General features: G+C 45.0%; 1 protein-coding gene across 1 annotated transcript in view; it reads left to right on the plus strand.

Moving 5' to 3' along the window:
* The first annotated feature begins 15,533 nt into the window (after positions 1–15,533).
* The window catches only part of LOC122544300 (eukaryotic translation initiation factor 4E type 2-like), a 40,476-nt gene continuing 39,010 nt past the window's right edge, over positions 15,534–16,999 (plus strand). The window contains exon 1 of the mRNA XM_043683433.1: positions 15,534–15,703. Coding sequence (XP_043539368.1) covers positions 15,684–15,703 — 20 coding nt within the window. The 5' untranslated portion in view covers positions 15,534–15,683. The remainder of the gene's footprint in view (positions 15,704–16,999) is intronic.

A 16,999-nucleotide genomic window follows, 5' to 3' on the forward strand; every position in this document is an offset into this window, starting at 1 on the left:
AAATGTCTTTGTATCTTAGCCTGTGTTTTCCTCACCCCTAAATGACCTCCAAGTGGTAGCTCATGCACCACTCTCAGCACCTCCTTTCTATACCCTACTGGCAAAACAATTTGATGAATCTCTGCCCATTTCTTATCTGGTTGAATATATGATGGTCTCCATTTCCTCATTAAGGCATCATTCATTAAGTAATAGCACAAGGATGCATTCACTCTCCTTGTTGTAAATGCTTTTTGATGCAATTGTTTTAACTCATCTTTCTGGTGCACGATGTCAGGTCTGAGCACTGCCGTTTTAAGGCATCGAATGGCAGTGGCCTCAAAGCGGAAGCCTACCGCTGCCCTGCTCACTATATCCTGTGGCAGCGACCAGCCAAGACCATTGCTAACCACCACATCCCTGACCCTGGCCACCCTTACCGGGATGGCCCTCCCCTCCAATAGCCACTCAAACACGTGAGCATGGAGGTGTGGATTCCTGACCAATGGCTTCATGATGACAGCCGCTACTCCTGCTGGAGGGTAGGCATGATGCAACTCGATGATGTTCCAAACAGTGATCAGGTCCTGGTAAAAGACAGGCAGTGTCCTGAGAGCGACCTCCAGACCATCACGGTTGATCAACAGGAGCTGCGTGTCATGGTTGAGGTATCGCTGCAAGGCCTGAAGGCAGAAAATCACCACCTGGGTGTGAACACACACTAGCAACTGACTGCTCTCCTCAATAGGAAGACTCAGAACCTGTGCTGCGACCCAGCACGTTTTTTTGTCCCAGAAGAAGTGAACCAACATTCTCTGGATGTCAGCAACAAAACCAGGAGGAGGGACCAAAGGGACCAGCCGGTACCAAAATATGGCAGCAACCAGCTGGTTTATGACCGAACTCAGAGCAGTCCTGTCCAGCTGCCTAGGCGAGCCAAGACCTTGGCCTCCGGCTCCTGCCAGTTCATGGGACAGGATTCCTCAGCTGGGCTGAGGTAGACACCCAGATAGAGGAGATGGGTGGTACTCCAGCTGAACCCTCGTAACTCGTCCACTGGTGTGGGTAAATCATGTGGGCCATCACGGAAGCCAGACGAGAAGCCAACAGCCTGGCAAAAACTTTGCAGAAAGTGACCACTCCACGCCAAGAAAGGGACAACTCTTCGGTAGTAAGAAACTCCCCCAGGACCTGTGCATAGGCGCTTCCCAGAATGCCCTGAAAAACTCCACAGTCAGCGCATCCAGCCCAAGGGACTTGTGGTAAGAGCTGTGTGGTAAGAGTGAATTTGGGCCCTGATACCCTCTGGATCAGAGACAAGGGACCCATTGTTGGCCAGCAGCACAAGGAGCTGCTGACATTGTGCTGTGCCTTTTTTCTAGCAAGTAGAAGAAGGGGGAGCCGCAGTCCAGGTCCTGGAGGAGCCAGATCAGAGACCCAATGAGCTGCAGGTCTTGGAGTGCGGTGTTCTCTTCGTACACCCCCTTCAGGGCTGGTCCACATCGGGCTGACTGAGATGTGACTCCAGATCGAACACCACCTCCTCCAACTCCTCAATCCTGGATTTCCATCTTTTTGTTCACCTCCTCGCATACGCCTGTCAGAAAACGCGGACATGAGCCTTGCCCATGTCCCACCATAGCCTCAGGGAGGGGAAACTTCCCCGTTTCCTTCTCCAGCTGGCCCAGAACCAACAAAACAAGTCCCAGAACCGCTCATCCTCCAGCAGCAGATTGTTAAAGTGGCAGTACGCGGACCTGAGCCTCGGGGCTCGGTGTTGTCCTGGGGGAGGGGGCGGCATCACCCGCGGCTGCTGGTGTGGGCTGGGGGGCAGTTCCTTATGTGCCCCACCTTACGGCACAGGCGACACCGCACGCCGTCCAGAAGATGTGGTAGGCTGCGCCCTTGTGAAGGAGCGTAAAGGAGCCCTCTGCGACATCCTCCCGGGCCAGGGAAATAACACCTGGCGCTGGAAGGAGTAGATGTGTTTGAGGGCGGGGTCCTTCAGACCAAGCAGGAGCGGTTGGACATCCGAATGGATCTTCCCCAGTGTTTGAAGGTGGGGGAGAAAGAGCTCGATGGCAATAAAGGGCGGGACATTAGAGATCACAACCCCCTGGGCCGTGATCTCCAATGGGTCAACAGGTAGGTATGTCCTGCCCACAATGAGCCCCTTCTCCACGGACAGATGGACCGCCTGCTCGGTCTTTACGAGAAACATGGCCTTCCCGTACATGCGGGCTGCAGCAACCATGGCCAGTGAGCTGACCAGACTAGCTATAGCCTTACTGCAGGCCTCGATAGTCATATTGGGATGGGGATAGGCCTTCACCCCCAGGCGTTTAGTCAGGTGCCTGAAGGAGGATATGTTTGCAGCTAGGGTTTGAGCAGCCAAGCCTAAGGCAGTGGCTACCCCGGCATAGGTGCGGCTGGGGCCTGCTGTCTTGGGGCTCATCATGTTTTGGGTTTTAGATTGCCTGACAAAGGCTCAACTAGCATGACTTTGATCACCATGGGCAGCACGGCGGCACAGTGGTTAGCCTCACAGCGTCAGAGTCCCAGGTTCAATTCCCGCCTCAGGCGACTCTCTGTGTGGAGTTTGCACATTCTCCCCGTGTCTGCGTGGGTTTCCTCCGGGTGCTCCGGTTTCCTCCCACAGTCCAATAATGTGCAGGTTAGGTGAATTGGCTATGCTAAAGTGTTAGGTGAAGGGGTAAATGTAGGGGAATGGGTCTGGGTGGGTTGCGCATCGGCGGGTCGGTGTGGACTTGCAGTAAACAATGAGGCAAGGATAGTAAAAAGGCATCCCTTGTGCAATGCCAGTTAACAAGGTTAAGAACATCCTTTGTATAATGCCAAATGGCTTATGTTTACTGTTGATGCTTGCTGATTGTAATGGTCACCCAATCAATATAGATCTTGCCTTATTTGGATGATGCTCGTGGTAAGTGGCTATGGTATTCCTTAAAAATCTGCTGTTTGAGAGAAAGACCGAGAACTCATGTCTCTGTGCTGATGGGAGATCGTTCTCTCTCTCTCTCTCTCTGTCTTTCTCCAGGGCCTAGAACAAAGGGGAAGAAGGTAGAACCATACTGTGCCTCTGAGCATTTGCTTCGACAAAAGTAGGGAAGTGATCACAGTGCCCGTTGATGAGATATTTGTATCATTGGTAGTCACAGGTGAGGTGCTGGAAGACTGGAAGTTGGCTAACATAGTGCCACTATTTAAGAAAGGTGGTAAGGTAAAGCCAGGCAACTATAGACCGGTGAGCCTGACATCACAGTGGTGGGCAGGACCAGATGGACCAATGAGCTGAGAAGTGGCATATTGGGTTTAATTCAGATAAATGTGAGGTGCTGCATTTTTGGGAAAGCAAATCTTAGCAGGACTTACCATTAAGTGTATAAGGTCCTAGGGAGTGTTGCTGAACAAAGAGACCTTGGAGTGCAGGTTCATAGCACCTTGAAAATGGAGTCGCATGTAGAAAGGATAGTGAAGAAGGCTTTTGGTATGCTTTCCTTTATTGGTCAGAGTATTGAGTACAGGAGTTGGGAGATCATGTTGCGGCTGTACAGGACATTGGTTAGGCCACTGTTGGAATATTGCGTGCAATTCTGGTCTCCTTCCTATCAGAAAGATGTGAAACTTGAAAAGGTTCAGAAAAGACTTACAAAGAGGATATGGTGGAGGCTGGTACAATTGCAACATTTAAGAGGCATTTGGATGGGTATAGGAAGGGTTTGGAGGGACATGGGCCGGGTGCTGGCAGGTGGGACTAGATTGGGTTGAGATATCTGGTCGGCATGGACAGGTTGGACCGAAAGGTCTGTTTCCATGCTGTACATCTCTATGACTCTAAGTTGTTGGAGGGAATCCTGAGGGAGAAGGACTGACTAGTGATAGTCAGCATGGCTTTGTACGTGGGAAATCATGTCGTACTCACTTGATTGAGTTTTTTGAAGTAACAAAGAGGATTGATGAGGGCAGAGCAGTGGACATGATCTATGTAGATTTCAGTTGAGGATCCAAAACTGAATACAGGCTGAGGTAGTTGTTGTCATGAACAACCGCGTAACAGATGTTCTTAATAACTTAGGTGGCAATAAAATGGCTTCTCAATGCAAATAACATGACAAAATGGCTGCAAGGCTGCAAATTGACAATTCTGCTAAAAGCTGCATAAAATGGTTTTTAAGTCTACTATAGCTTCATAAGTGACTAACCACAGTCTGCTTCAATAGAGATTAGCAGACAATGCTCCCTTTACAGCATAGAAATAACTAGACTAGATAAGACATCACTGGCCATCCTAACTGACCTTCAGGTGCAGGTGCAATGGCTCAGTTAGTGAGATAAGGGTGGCCTGAGTGTTGGAAAACAAAGTTGGTTTCCAGGAAATATCACTGGACCAAGTAACTGTCAAATAAAGCAATATTGTATATATTGATTGGTAATAGTCTGAATGTACTCTGCGATCATGGCCTGTATCCTTCTTTGTATCAAGCCATGTGTGCAGCTCCTCCGAGGAATATAGATGTGCACAACCTCTGTGTTTCTGGATACTCTGTACCCAACTGTATGAAGAAATAAATAATGAAGTGTTAAAGAACCAGACCGATTGTGAGTGCTTATTGGCCGATCATGGAACAGAGACCCCTCCCCGCCCCCCTCCAATTTGGTCAAATTGGCGTTGTCTAAATTGATTTCCAAATTATTCTGTGTAAGATGAAACACAGAAATATTGTGATATGTAACAAGACTATCAGGGTTTGAGAATGTCGAGAAGGTTGTGCAGAAATCATTAGTCTTGCTCATTGTCGGGTTGTTGATTAGTGACAGTTTTAAATTGAGATTATCTTCTCTGTTGTGTCTGTTTGGCTTGGCTTGTCTTGCTTTGTCTTGTTTGCTATGGTTTTGTTCTGTTTGTCTTGGTGTTTGTTCTTGGTTTATGAAGTATAGAAGGTGGTTGCTACTTTTGTCACGTTAAAGAAAGAAAAAAGCTGACCAGTGATACAATTCTCACACATTTGGTTAGGCTGCTATGTGCTACAGCCAGGGTTAATGAGGCTAAACTCCCTAACTTTGACTGTTCTGGAATTTGAGTGCCTCATTACCCTTAAATGTGAGACAGAGAGAGAGAGAGAGACAGAGACTCAGTGCTGATTCCCTGCAGCTGGCAGAACGTTTAACCCTTTAAGATTCGGTTTGAATGCACATTTGCTTGTTGGCGATTGAATGTTTGTGTTCTGTTCCCTGGAGCATGAGATCTGGGACTGTTTTGAATTTGATTTCCATTTGTCGCAGTATATCTGGGCCTCAGGTGCAGAATCATTCTATTCCACGATGAGAACAGGTCTCTTGTTCAATTTTAGTTATAATCTAAACCTAACATTGAGGAAAATCACTTCAGACTTTAACATTTGCTCATTGAGTGGAGGAATTGCATGAACCTTATTTAATTTAGTTAAATTTTGTAAATCTGGAAGTATAAAGATAGATTCAAAATATCCCATAGCAAGAGCATTGTTTCAGAAAATGATACGAGCAGATTTTTTTTCAGATTTGTTTGTTTCAACTTAATTTTAAGACAGCTGTGTTTCATTCGTGATTATGGTGTGCCAGTCATAGCTTTATTTTATAGGTAAAAACAATGAGTGCAGATGCTGGAAACCAGATTCTGGATCAGTGGTGCTGGAAGAGCACAGCAGTTCAGGCAGCATCCGAGGAGCAGTAAAATCGACGTTTCGGGCAAAAGCCCTTATCAATTCTCCTCCCTCAATGACAATTGAAGTTTCAATTCAACATAAGACCATAAGAAATAGGAGTGGAATTAAGGCCATTCAGTCCATCGAGTCCACTCCGCCATTCAATCATGGCTGATCGGTATTTCAACGCCACTTACCCACACTCTCCCCGTATCCCTTAATTCCTTGCGAGATTAAGAATTTATCAAGCTCTGCCTTGAAGACATTTAACATTCCAGTCTCCAATGTGCTCCGTGGCAATGAATTCCACAGGCCCACCACCCTCTGGCTGAAGAAATGTCTCTTAATTTCCATTCTAAATTGACCCCCTCTAATTCTAAGGCTGTGCCCACTGTCTCCCTGCCCAATGGAAACAATTTCCCAGTGTCCACCCTTTCTAAGCCATGCATTATCTTGTAAGTTTCTATTAGATCTCCCCTCGACCTTCTAAACTCTAACGAATACAATCCCAGGATCATCAGCCGTTCCTCGTATGTTAGGCCTACCATCTGTGCGAATCTCCCATGGACACGCTCCAGTGCTAGCATGTCCTTCTTGAGATGTGGGGCCCAAAACTGGACACAGTATTCTAAATGAGGCCTAACCAGAGCTTTATAAAGTCTCAGTAGCACATCTCCGCTTTTACATTCCAACCATCTTGAAATAAATGACAACATTATATTTGCTTTCTTAACCATGGATTCAACCTGCAAGTCAACCTTTAGAGAATCCTGGACTAGCACTCCCAGATGTCTGTGTACTTTGGCTTTATGAATTTTCTCACCCTTTATAAAATAGTCCATGCCTGTGTTCTTTTTTCCAAAGTGTAAGACCTCGCATTTGCTCACACTGAATTTCATAAGCCATTTCTTGAACCATTCTCCTAAACTGTCTAAATTTTTCTGTAGCCTCGCCACCTCCTCAGAATCACCTGCCTGTCTACCTAACTTCGTATCATCAGCGAACTTCGCCAGAATGCCCCCAGTCTCTCCATCAGATAATTTATATATAAAGTGAATAGCTGCGGCGCCAACACTAAACCCTGCGGGACACCAGTTGTCACCAGCTGCAAGTCTGAAAAAGAATGTTTCATACCAACTCTCTGCCTTCTGTTAGACAGCCAATCCTCAATCCATGCCAATAACTCATCTCGAACACCATGGGCCCTCACCTTACTCAGCTGCCTCCTGTGAGGCACCTTGTCAAAGGCCTTTTGGAAGTCTAGGTAGATGACATCCACCGAGTTTCCCTGGTCTAACTCTACCATATTATGTTGTTACCTCTTCAAAGAATTCTAACAGGTTTGTCAGGTCCATCCTCCCCTTACTAAATCCATGATGACTTGTTCTAATCCGCCCCTGCACTTCCAAGAATTTAGAAATCTCATCCTTAACAATGGATTCTAGAATTTTACCTATAACTGAGGTTAGGCTAATCGGCCTATAATTTTCCACGTATTATCTTGATCCTTTCTTGAACAAGGGGGTTACAACAGTGATTTTCCGATCATCTGGGACTTTCCCTGACTCCAGTGACTTTTGAAAGATTACAACCAATGCCTCTGCTATTTCTTCAGCCATCTCCCTCAGAACTCTAGAATATAGCCCATCCAGGCCAGGAGATTTATCAATTTTTAGACCTTTTAGCTTATCAAGTACTTTCTCCTTTGTAATGGCGACCATACTCAACTCTGCCCCTTGACTCTCCTTAATTGCTGGGATAATACTCATGTCTTCCACTGTGAAGACTGACACAAAAGTATTTATTAACTTCTTCAGCTATTTCCTTATCTCCCATCACCAGCCTTCCTGCATCAGTTTGGAGCGGCTCAATCTCTACTTGTGCCTCTCATTTGTTTATGTATTGAAAGAAACTTTTACTATCATTTCTAATATTACTGACTGACTTACCTTCATATTTGATCCTCTCCTTCCTTATTTCTCTCTGTTATCCTCTGTTTGTTTTTGTAGTCATCCCAATATTCTGATTTCTCAGTACTCTTGGCCACATTATTGGCTCTCTTGTTTTTCTGTGAAACTTTGTCAGCCATGGTTGTCTAATCCCATGCCCCTGGTCCTGACCACTGCTTGGAGGTCTGTACATAACTCCCATTATGGTTTTTTTTGCCTTTGTGGTTCCTCAACTCCACCCACATCATCTGATCCTATGTCATTTAATGCGATAGATTTAATTTCATTCTTAACTAACAGGGCAACCTCGCCCCCTCTCCCTACCCCCGTCTTTTCGATAAATTGTAAAACCTTGGATGTTTAACTGCCAGTCCTGAACCCCCTGCAACCATGTCTCTGTGATGCCTACCACATCATAATCATTTACGATGATTTGTGCTGTTAATTCATCTACTTTGTTTTCAGGTAATGCTAATTTTCTTATCTTCATGATTTCCATCACCTCTACCTAAGTTATCGATCCTTTTTGCTTCATTCCTAGTGTGCCTTGAACTTAAACCCCGCACGTGCTAACCTGCTGCTTATCTTTCTACTTGACTCCATACTCCCTGTTGCTTTCCCTTTCCCCTGACTCACAAGTTTAAACATTTTCACGCAGAGGTGGTACATGTATGGAATGCGTTACCAGAGGAAGTAGTGGAGGCTAGTACAATTACAACATTTAAAAGACATCTGGATGGGTATATGAATAGGAAGGGTTTAAGAGAGATACGGGCCAGGTGCTGGCAGGTGGGACTAGATTAAGTTGGGATATCTGGTCAGCATGGACAAGTTGGACCAAAGGGTCTGTTTCTGTGCTATATAAAGTCCTAGTGACCATTCTATTTATCCTTTATATTGTGATAAATCATGCAACAAAATTAATATCCTATTGTTAATATCTGCGTTTTTGGATTCGGCTATTATTTGTGCATTAGAAGTTTTTTGTTACCATGTGAGTAGACAAGACATTTTAAAGCCCTGCAGTCACTTCATGGCCTGTAGCATTGTAAATGAGCAATGACTGGTCAGGACCGCTTAAGGAACCTAATCTAGGATTTACATTAAGGGACTAGGACAATGGATTTCAGAGTTGGAAACTGTATATATTTTACATTTTAAATATTGAATACTGAATAAATGAATTTCCAGTTTATATTGATGACTTTTGAAATGTCTTAGCCACTTGTTCAGTTCCTCCTCTGAAATACAGGTAATGATTATTTTATTTATTCTCTTTTTAATAATCAATTGTATTAGCACTGACTCACAAAATCAGAATTAATTGGCAGGATCGCTTGGCTTTATTCCTTTACACATTGTCAGTGATCAGTCTCGTTGCCTCATAGTTAATTTGAAGTATGGCTGCATTAATTCGTTGCTAACTAAAGAAAGGAAAGATATCTTACTGGCCAGATGACAGTATTCTCCATGTGATTGGGGGATAGAGGTATGTACAGCAGATGGAACTCCCAAAAGCTGGGAGGTGTTCATAGCTGACTGTGAATGGGTAGATGAAAGAATAAAAGGGACATGAGAAACAGTGTCAGGCCACTAAGGCTAAGGAAAATACAAACAGGGTTAAAGCGACAACGCTGTAAAATAAAGAACTTAGGCTCGGGATTCCGAGTAGAATCTATGTCTGGCATACCGACCTTCTTTGAGGATGGGGATTTTATTCCTGGATATCAGCTGAGCCCCTGACATCTCCTGATTGTCCCCAGCACACACACACACACCCTCCCCTTTCCTTCTTTTGAAAATGAAGCATCCAGTCTTCGTAGCCGATATCATGGGGATGAGTGGCCTGCGCCATCCTAAACCAGGGCCCATCCTGGGAACCAGAGTAATGTTGATGAAGCATGCCCCTGACCGCAAGAACAAACCAGCCCAGTTTGCTCAATACGTCCAAAGGACGATACAGATGTAAATGCAGTAAAATTCTGGGAGTAGCCCGAATACAAATGGCTTGTGTTGTAAGACTGAAATACGTGGCCATCTGTCTGACGGAAATGGTTTACAATTGAAAAAATAATCGAGAAGCTGAGTCACGTTTGTTTAACCCTGTGCTTTTGCAATGTTTTCCTTCTGGTGTCACTGACATGATCCAGACAAACAACATGAACTAGTCCAGGAATTTCCAGTTGCAAATGAGGTGAGCAGTGGTTTTCTATTGGGATGACCAGAACTAGACTGAACTACTATGCAAGTTACAGATAAAACTGATTATACCCAGCACCCTCATGATCCCCAATGTCATGTGCCAGCCCCGACAGGGTTGATTGGGACCAGGATACCCACTGGGGGTCGAAACTACCTCAGATGCCCACCCAGCGACCACAGCTGAGCAACGTTTTCCCGAGAGGACCCTAGAAATGGGGACAGGCAGGCCTCAGTATTACACCTTTGTGACTGGGAACAAGACAGCAAAATCCCCCAAGGACGAATGGCTGGCCCTTGCTTTAACTGTGGAAATATGGCCATTTGGGAGTGATGTGTCTTTAATGTTACCTTGGAGCTAATGCGGACAATCAACATGCTTGCGTCCTTGCAAAAGGAAAATCTGCTAATGTTCACTGACTCACTGTTATACTTTTGGTGTGACCCACGATTATGGAGCCTTGTGGGAACATAGAGAATTTTTAACCCCCACAGGGTGGCATTATAGTAATGCTGTTTTGCCCAATCAATCTGGCAGTTATCAAGATGTTTGGGTCACGCTGAGGCAACTGATACGGTTTCCAAAGTAATGGGTAGGTGGAGTCTGCTGCCATGCAGGCAGCCTTACATGCCAAACTTCTGGTCACATTGGGCCTCCAGCAAAACCCAAGTAGAGACAATATGGGGACAGATTTGCCAGACCTGGGTATGGTACAGAAATCACAGGAAAAGTCCCCTGCTGAAGAGCATAAACTATGGCCTCAAATAGGGTACTCCCTCGATACTCAAACCAAAATGTGGGTAACTTCTGCTGGACATGTTTGTGCTCCTTCTTTGCTGCTGCCTATTTTAGTTGATTATGTGTATTATTGTACACACTTGAGTAAGGAGGGAATGGTTAATACTCTATTACAATGGACATGCTTTTGGCTCCAACCTCGATGGGAGGGACCCTTCCAGGTTCTCCTCAACATCCCTACTGCTGATAAGGTCACCGGGCACCTCCCCCACCATTGCAAGGTCATCGGATGAGCCCCTCGCAAGGGGTGAGATGATGAAGATTGAACTAACCCTGATATGTGGATTCGTCATCATCGGCATTAATACTCAAGAAGGGACTATTTATCAGTGTGCTCCTGAACAACCAGAGGCTGCGTAACATTTATGCCGAAAAGTTGTCCTTATGGGCCAAGAGACTGATTCCTTCGATGCATGAAACATTACCAAGATTGACTGTCACAATGGTCAACTGCATCAAGAAGATTGGACAGTTCGTTTACAGGACAAGTCTCAATGGCTTTTACCTTGTCAAGGTGTTTTATGCCAGTTTGATTACAGTTGTGCTATGGGTGGCCCTGTAAGCCTTGCCTCTATTCAAAGAGGTCTAAATTGGCGTGCCGCAAAAGAGAAAAGGGGGAAATGTTATCTTTCACCAACAATCTGTTTCTTCAAAGTCACAATAAAATATTTGACTGGGATGAAGTGGTCTCTTAAGGCCTCACATCAGCGTTGGACTTCTTGACCCCCTTTCCCCCTCCCAATGACGGAGTATAACACTTCTAACGTGTTTACCAGACATAATGTTTCTTTTGACTATTACTTATCCCCACCTGCTTGGTGCTTATGGACTTCCTCTAATAAGTCTGGGGTAGCCTATCCAAATTGTTACAACAGTACAGGATAGGGGTGTGCTTACATAAATGTGACTAAGACTATTCTATGTACCTTGGTCAAATGTATTAACCGCTACTACTCCCCTGTGGGGCCTTGCATCTCATGTGTATGCCTACGAGAGGAGTGTGTCCCGGTTATTACCAGTGTTTAGGCTCTTCGTGGTAAGGGTAACAGAACCACCCACCTTCATCTTCCCAATTGTGGGATGGAAGGAACTAGTCTGGGACAATAACAGCATCTCTGTCTTTTTATTGAACAGCTTTCACCCCAAGCACCCAGGGCGACCATACTTTGTAGCCATGGACTACCCATACATTCAGGGTAGTCACAAAGACAAGCCTGCTTCTTATTGGGAAGCCCCCTCCATCAGCTATACTAAACCTGGTTACTATTTTTTCAGCCAAGGCAGAGTGACCAACTTCCTCGTTCTTGATGAAATAGGTACTCCCCGTGCTGTCGCTGTAGGGACAATTTTCCAGACTACTGTTCCCTGTCCAACTACCTGGGAACGAGGTTGGGGTTTCCCTACCAAAACGTTCAGTTTCACCTGAATTCTGCACACATTGGAGAGATGCCAAGGCTTTGGGCAACAGTAAAGCCCAGTCTGTGGACTTGGCATTTCTTAGTGCTTTTTCCTGCAGGAATTATTAGCCACCCAAACTGAAATTATCTGACTTGCGGCCTCACCCTCTTGGACAACAAGAAGGCTCCAGCATTAGCAGGTGTTAAGGGTATGCTCTCAGAATTACGTCTATTTTCCCAGCAAAACCGGTACGTCCTCGACTACCAACTCGGCAAAGAGGATGGGGTTCGCGCCATAGTAAAGGGCAAGTGTATGATGGGGGTTACCGACCTCATCGAGAATATTACCAAGCATGTGGATAACATCCACACCTTCCTCAATCAAATGACAGAAGGCACTGGATTGAGAGATTGGGGTTTTGGCTCATTGTACAACGGTTGATAAATCTGGCAATGTATATTGGTATTATTTTAATTTGTCTCTTTGCTGGCATTGCTATTGTTAAATGTATGATTGCCAAGCTAATAACTTTTGTTGACAACAGTGGTTCCCCCCAGAAGATGCTTCTTCTCCATCCAAATGAAGGTGAGGAGGAGCGGTTTCCCACCCTTGCTTCCTCCTCTTTGGAGGAGGAAGTATGGCAGGCTCTAGTGTCCATTGGATTGGACTGATCTAATCTATGCCCTCCCATCCTATGGTGTGGTCATGGAATGACGGAACGGGGGAGTTGAGGATCTGAAATCTGAATACAGGCTGAGGTAACTAGTTGTTGTCAGGAACAACCACTTAACAAATGCTCTTAATAACTTAGGTGACAATAAAATGGCTTTTCAATACAAATAACGTGACAAAATGGCTTTATGGCTGCAAATTGACAATTCTGCTAAAAGCTGCATAAAATGGCTTTTAATTCTGCTCTAGCTTCATAATTGACTAACCACAGTCTGCTTCAATAGAGATTAGCAGACAATGCTCCCTTTACAGCAATGAAATAACTAGACTAGATAAGACATTACTGGCCATCCTAATTGACCTTCAAATGCAGATGTAATGGCTTGGTTAGTGAGATAAGGATGGCCTGAGTGTCGGAAAACAAAGTTGGTTTCCAGGAAATATCATTGGACCAAGTAACTATCAAATAAAGCAATATTATATATATTGATTGGTAACTGAATGTACTTCGCGATCATGGCCTGTACCTTTCTTTAAAAGTATGAAAATGTCTTTGTTTTAAACCATGTGTGCAGCTCTTCCGAGGAATACAGATGTATACAAGCTCTGTGTTTCTGGATGCTCTGTAACCAGCCGTATGAACAAATAAAGAATGAAGTCTTAAAAAACCAGACCGATTGTGAGCTTTTATTGACCGAGCATGGAACAGAGAGAACCAACCCCCCTCCCCACTTCCCAGGGGTCCAGATCTTCACAGTAAGATATTCAGCAAGGTTGGATCTCATGAAATACGAGGAGAACTAGCCATATGGATACAGAGCTAGCTTGAAAGTAGAAGACAGAGGGTGGTGATGGAGGGTTGCTTTTCAGACTGGAGGCCTGTGACCAGTAGTGTACCACAAGAATCAGTGCTGGGTGCACTACGTTTTGTCATTTATATAAATCATTTGGATGTGAACATAAAAGGTATAGTTAGTAAGTTTGCAGATGACACCAAAATTGGAGATGTAGTGGACAGCAAAGAAGGTTACCTCAGAATACAATAGGATGTTGATTAGTTGGGCCAATGGGCTGAGAAGTGGCAAATGGAATTTAATTTAGATAAATGCGAGGTGCTGCATTTTGGGAAAGCAAATCAGAGGAGGACTCAATGGTGTCGTCCTGGGCAGTGTTGCTGAACAAAGAGACCTTGGAGTGCAGGTTCATAGTTCCTTGAAAGTAGAGTCGCAGGTTGATAGAAGAGTGAAGACGTTTGATATGCTTACCTTTACTGGTCAAAGCATTGAGTAAAGGAGTTGGGAGGTCATGTTGTGGCTATACAAAATATTGGTTGGGCCACTTTTGGAATATTGTGTGCAATTCTTGTCTCCTTCCTATTGGAAGGAGGTTGTGAAACATGAAAGGCTTCAGAAAAGAGTTACAAGGATGTTGTCTGGGTTGGAAGATTTGAGCTATAGGGAGAGGCTGAGTCGGCTGGGGCTATTTTCCCTGGAGCATCGGAGGCTGAGGGGTGACCTCATAGTGATTTATAAAATCATGAGAGGCATGGATAGGTGAATAGACAAGGTCTTTTCCCTGGACAGCGAGAGTCCAGAACTAGAAGGCATGGTTTTTTGGCGAGAGGGGAAAGATATAAAAGGGACCTAAGGGGCAACTTTTCCACAGAGAAGGTGATGCGTGTTTGGAATGAGCTATCAGAGGAAGCGGTGGAGGCTGGTACAGTTACAGCATTTAAAAGGCAACTGAATAGGAAGGGTTTGGAGGGACATGGGCCAAGTGCTAGCAAATGGGACTAGATTAGGTTAGGATAGCTGGTCAGCATGGACGATTTGGACCAAAAGTCTGTTTCTGTGCTGTACATCTCTATGACTGTAAGTCCACATCAACTCTCTGAAGAGTAAATCACCCCAGACCCATTCCCCAAACATATTACTCTACATTTACCCCTGATTAATGCACCTAACCGACACATCTCTAAACATTACAGACAATTTAACATGGCCATTTCACCCAACCTGCACATCCTTGGAATGTGGGACGAAACACACGCAGACATGGAGAGCATGTGCAAACTCCACACAGTCAGTTGCTCGAGTTTGGAACTGCATCTGTGAGGCAGCAGTGCTAACCATCGAACCACTGTGCCTCCTGTTAGCTGTGGTAACAGAGCGGCGACGATGATAAGCAAAGGGGCTGGGACTGGGTGGGATGTTCTTCAGAAGATTGCTGTGGGTTGATGAAGGGCTTTTGCCCGAAACATCAATTTTCCTGCTCCTCGGATGCTGCCTGACCTGCTGTGCTTTTCCAGCGCCACTCTTGATCTAGACTTCTTTCTGCACTGGAAGGACTGTATAATTCTACAAAAACAAATCACTGGAGAAACTCAGCAGATCTGGCAGCATCTGTGCAACAAAAGCAGAGATAATGTGTCGAATCTAATTAGCCTTCTTCGGAATTGACTCCAAACATTAATTGTATTTTATCTCCACGAATGTTAGCAGACCTGCAGAATTTCTCCAACAGTTTTCCTTTTTGCCCCCAATGGCAAGACTTAACATTGAGTCCTGTAGACTGCACCTCCCCTCCCCTCCCTCCCCAAACAGCAAGCGAAGCAACGATTTACTTGCATTTTTCTCGGTGTGGTCTTACTTTACCGGCGGCTCACTTTGCGATCTCTACCATGAGTACACAAAACGCAACACGCTCTTTGTGTAAATGTAACCCCGAGCCTCATGACGATTCATGACGATTTCGAAATCGCAATCTTTGTCCGACCGCCGTTTGTCTTGAGGAGCCTGCCGTAGTTCTGGCGCACGCGCACCCGACGGTACCGCCAGGGACACGGCCTCCTCGACACGAGTCGGATACATATTTTATTTCTCTTTTTTAAAAACTGGCCGATTTATTTCTTTGGAGCACCCGACACTTCGAAGGATTACTCGCTTTCGCCATCTTGCTCTCTGTGGGGAACTCCTTGGCGAAATGAACAATAAATTCCAAGCGTAAGTTTACCGTCAGTTAACCGAGAAAAACAGAAAAACTTTCCTGTGGGCGGTTGGTGGCTCGAGCTGAGGGGGCGGGGGCAAATAACAGGATGTCCCGCCCATTATCCTTCCGCTGATTGGCGAAGTGGCACAAAGGAGGGTGGGCTGACGCTGGCCCCTCTGATTGGTCATCAACACGTCACTCGTGTATTGAAAACACAAGTAGCGTGTTTGATGCTGGGGATGGATGGAGTGAGGAGGGAGTGCGGGATTTGATTTCTTATTGTCACATATGTATTTAGATACCGTGAAATGTTTGGTTTTGCATGGAGTACAGGCAGATCATACCATTACAAAGTGCATAGAGTAGTCGAACAAATTAAAGAATACAACTTTACAGCTGCAGAGAAGGTACACAAAGAGTGAGTTAAAAGTCACAAAACACCAGGTTGTAGTCCAACTGGTTTAATTGGAAGCACTAGCTTTCTGAGCGCTGCTCCTTCATCAGGTAGTTGTGGAGTACACAATTGTAAGACACAGAATTTATAACAAAAGTTTATAGTGTGATGTAACTGAAATTATACATTGAAAAATATCTTGTTTGTTAAGTCTCTCATTTGTTAGAATGACCATGTTAGTTTCGCTTCTTTCATATGTAAATCGCAAAACTTTTTTTTAAACGTTACATTCTCAAGTGAACTTTAATAATTGGTGTCAGCCCAGATAATGTATTGGGTATTAGTACCTCTCTGTGCTGCTGTCTGTGCCATAAAGTTTAGATTGATACTAATCTAAAAAATGAATTAACAGAATCTTACTTGGATTCATGCAGTTTTTGAGCAAAGTACAATGTAACTCTGCAAGTACAAATTCACCCCACAAACTAATATGTGTATGTGTGCATGTGGGTGTGCGTTTGGGGGGGGTGCAGTTGGTGTGGTTCTGAGTGTCTGTGAGAGAGAGTGTATGTGTGTGTGTGAGAGTGTAAAGGGGTCTAGGCCTGTGAGAAGGTGCATGTGGGAGTGTGTGTGTTTGTCTGTGAGAGTGCCAGCCTGTGTGTGTCTGTGGGAGTACCTGTGTGTGTGTGTGTGTTCTGCACAGCATGCAACACATTATCAGTGAGGATGAGCACCTCGCCAAGACCTTCCCCACACCTCCACTGCTCGCCTTTAAACAAACCTCAAACAGATCATTGTTGGTAGCAAACTGCCTGGCTTTCAGGACAACTCCATACAGCCCTGTCCATAAGACGTAGGAGTGGAAGTAAGGCCATTCGGCCCATCGAGTTCACTCCGCCATTTAATCATGACCGAT

Source organism: Chiloscyllium plagiosum, chromosome 48, assembly GCF_004010195.1.
Source record: "Chiloscyllium plagiosum isolate BGI_BamShark_2017 chromosome 48, ASM401019v2, whole genome shotgun sequence".
NCBI lineage: Eukaryota > Metazoa > Chordata > Chondrichthyes > Orectolobiformes > Hemiscylliidae > Chiloscyllium > Chiloscyllium plagiosum.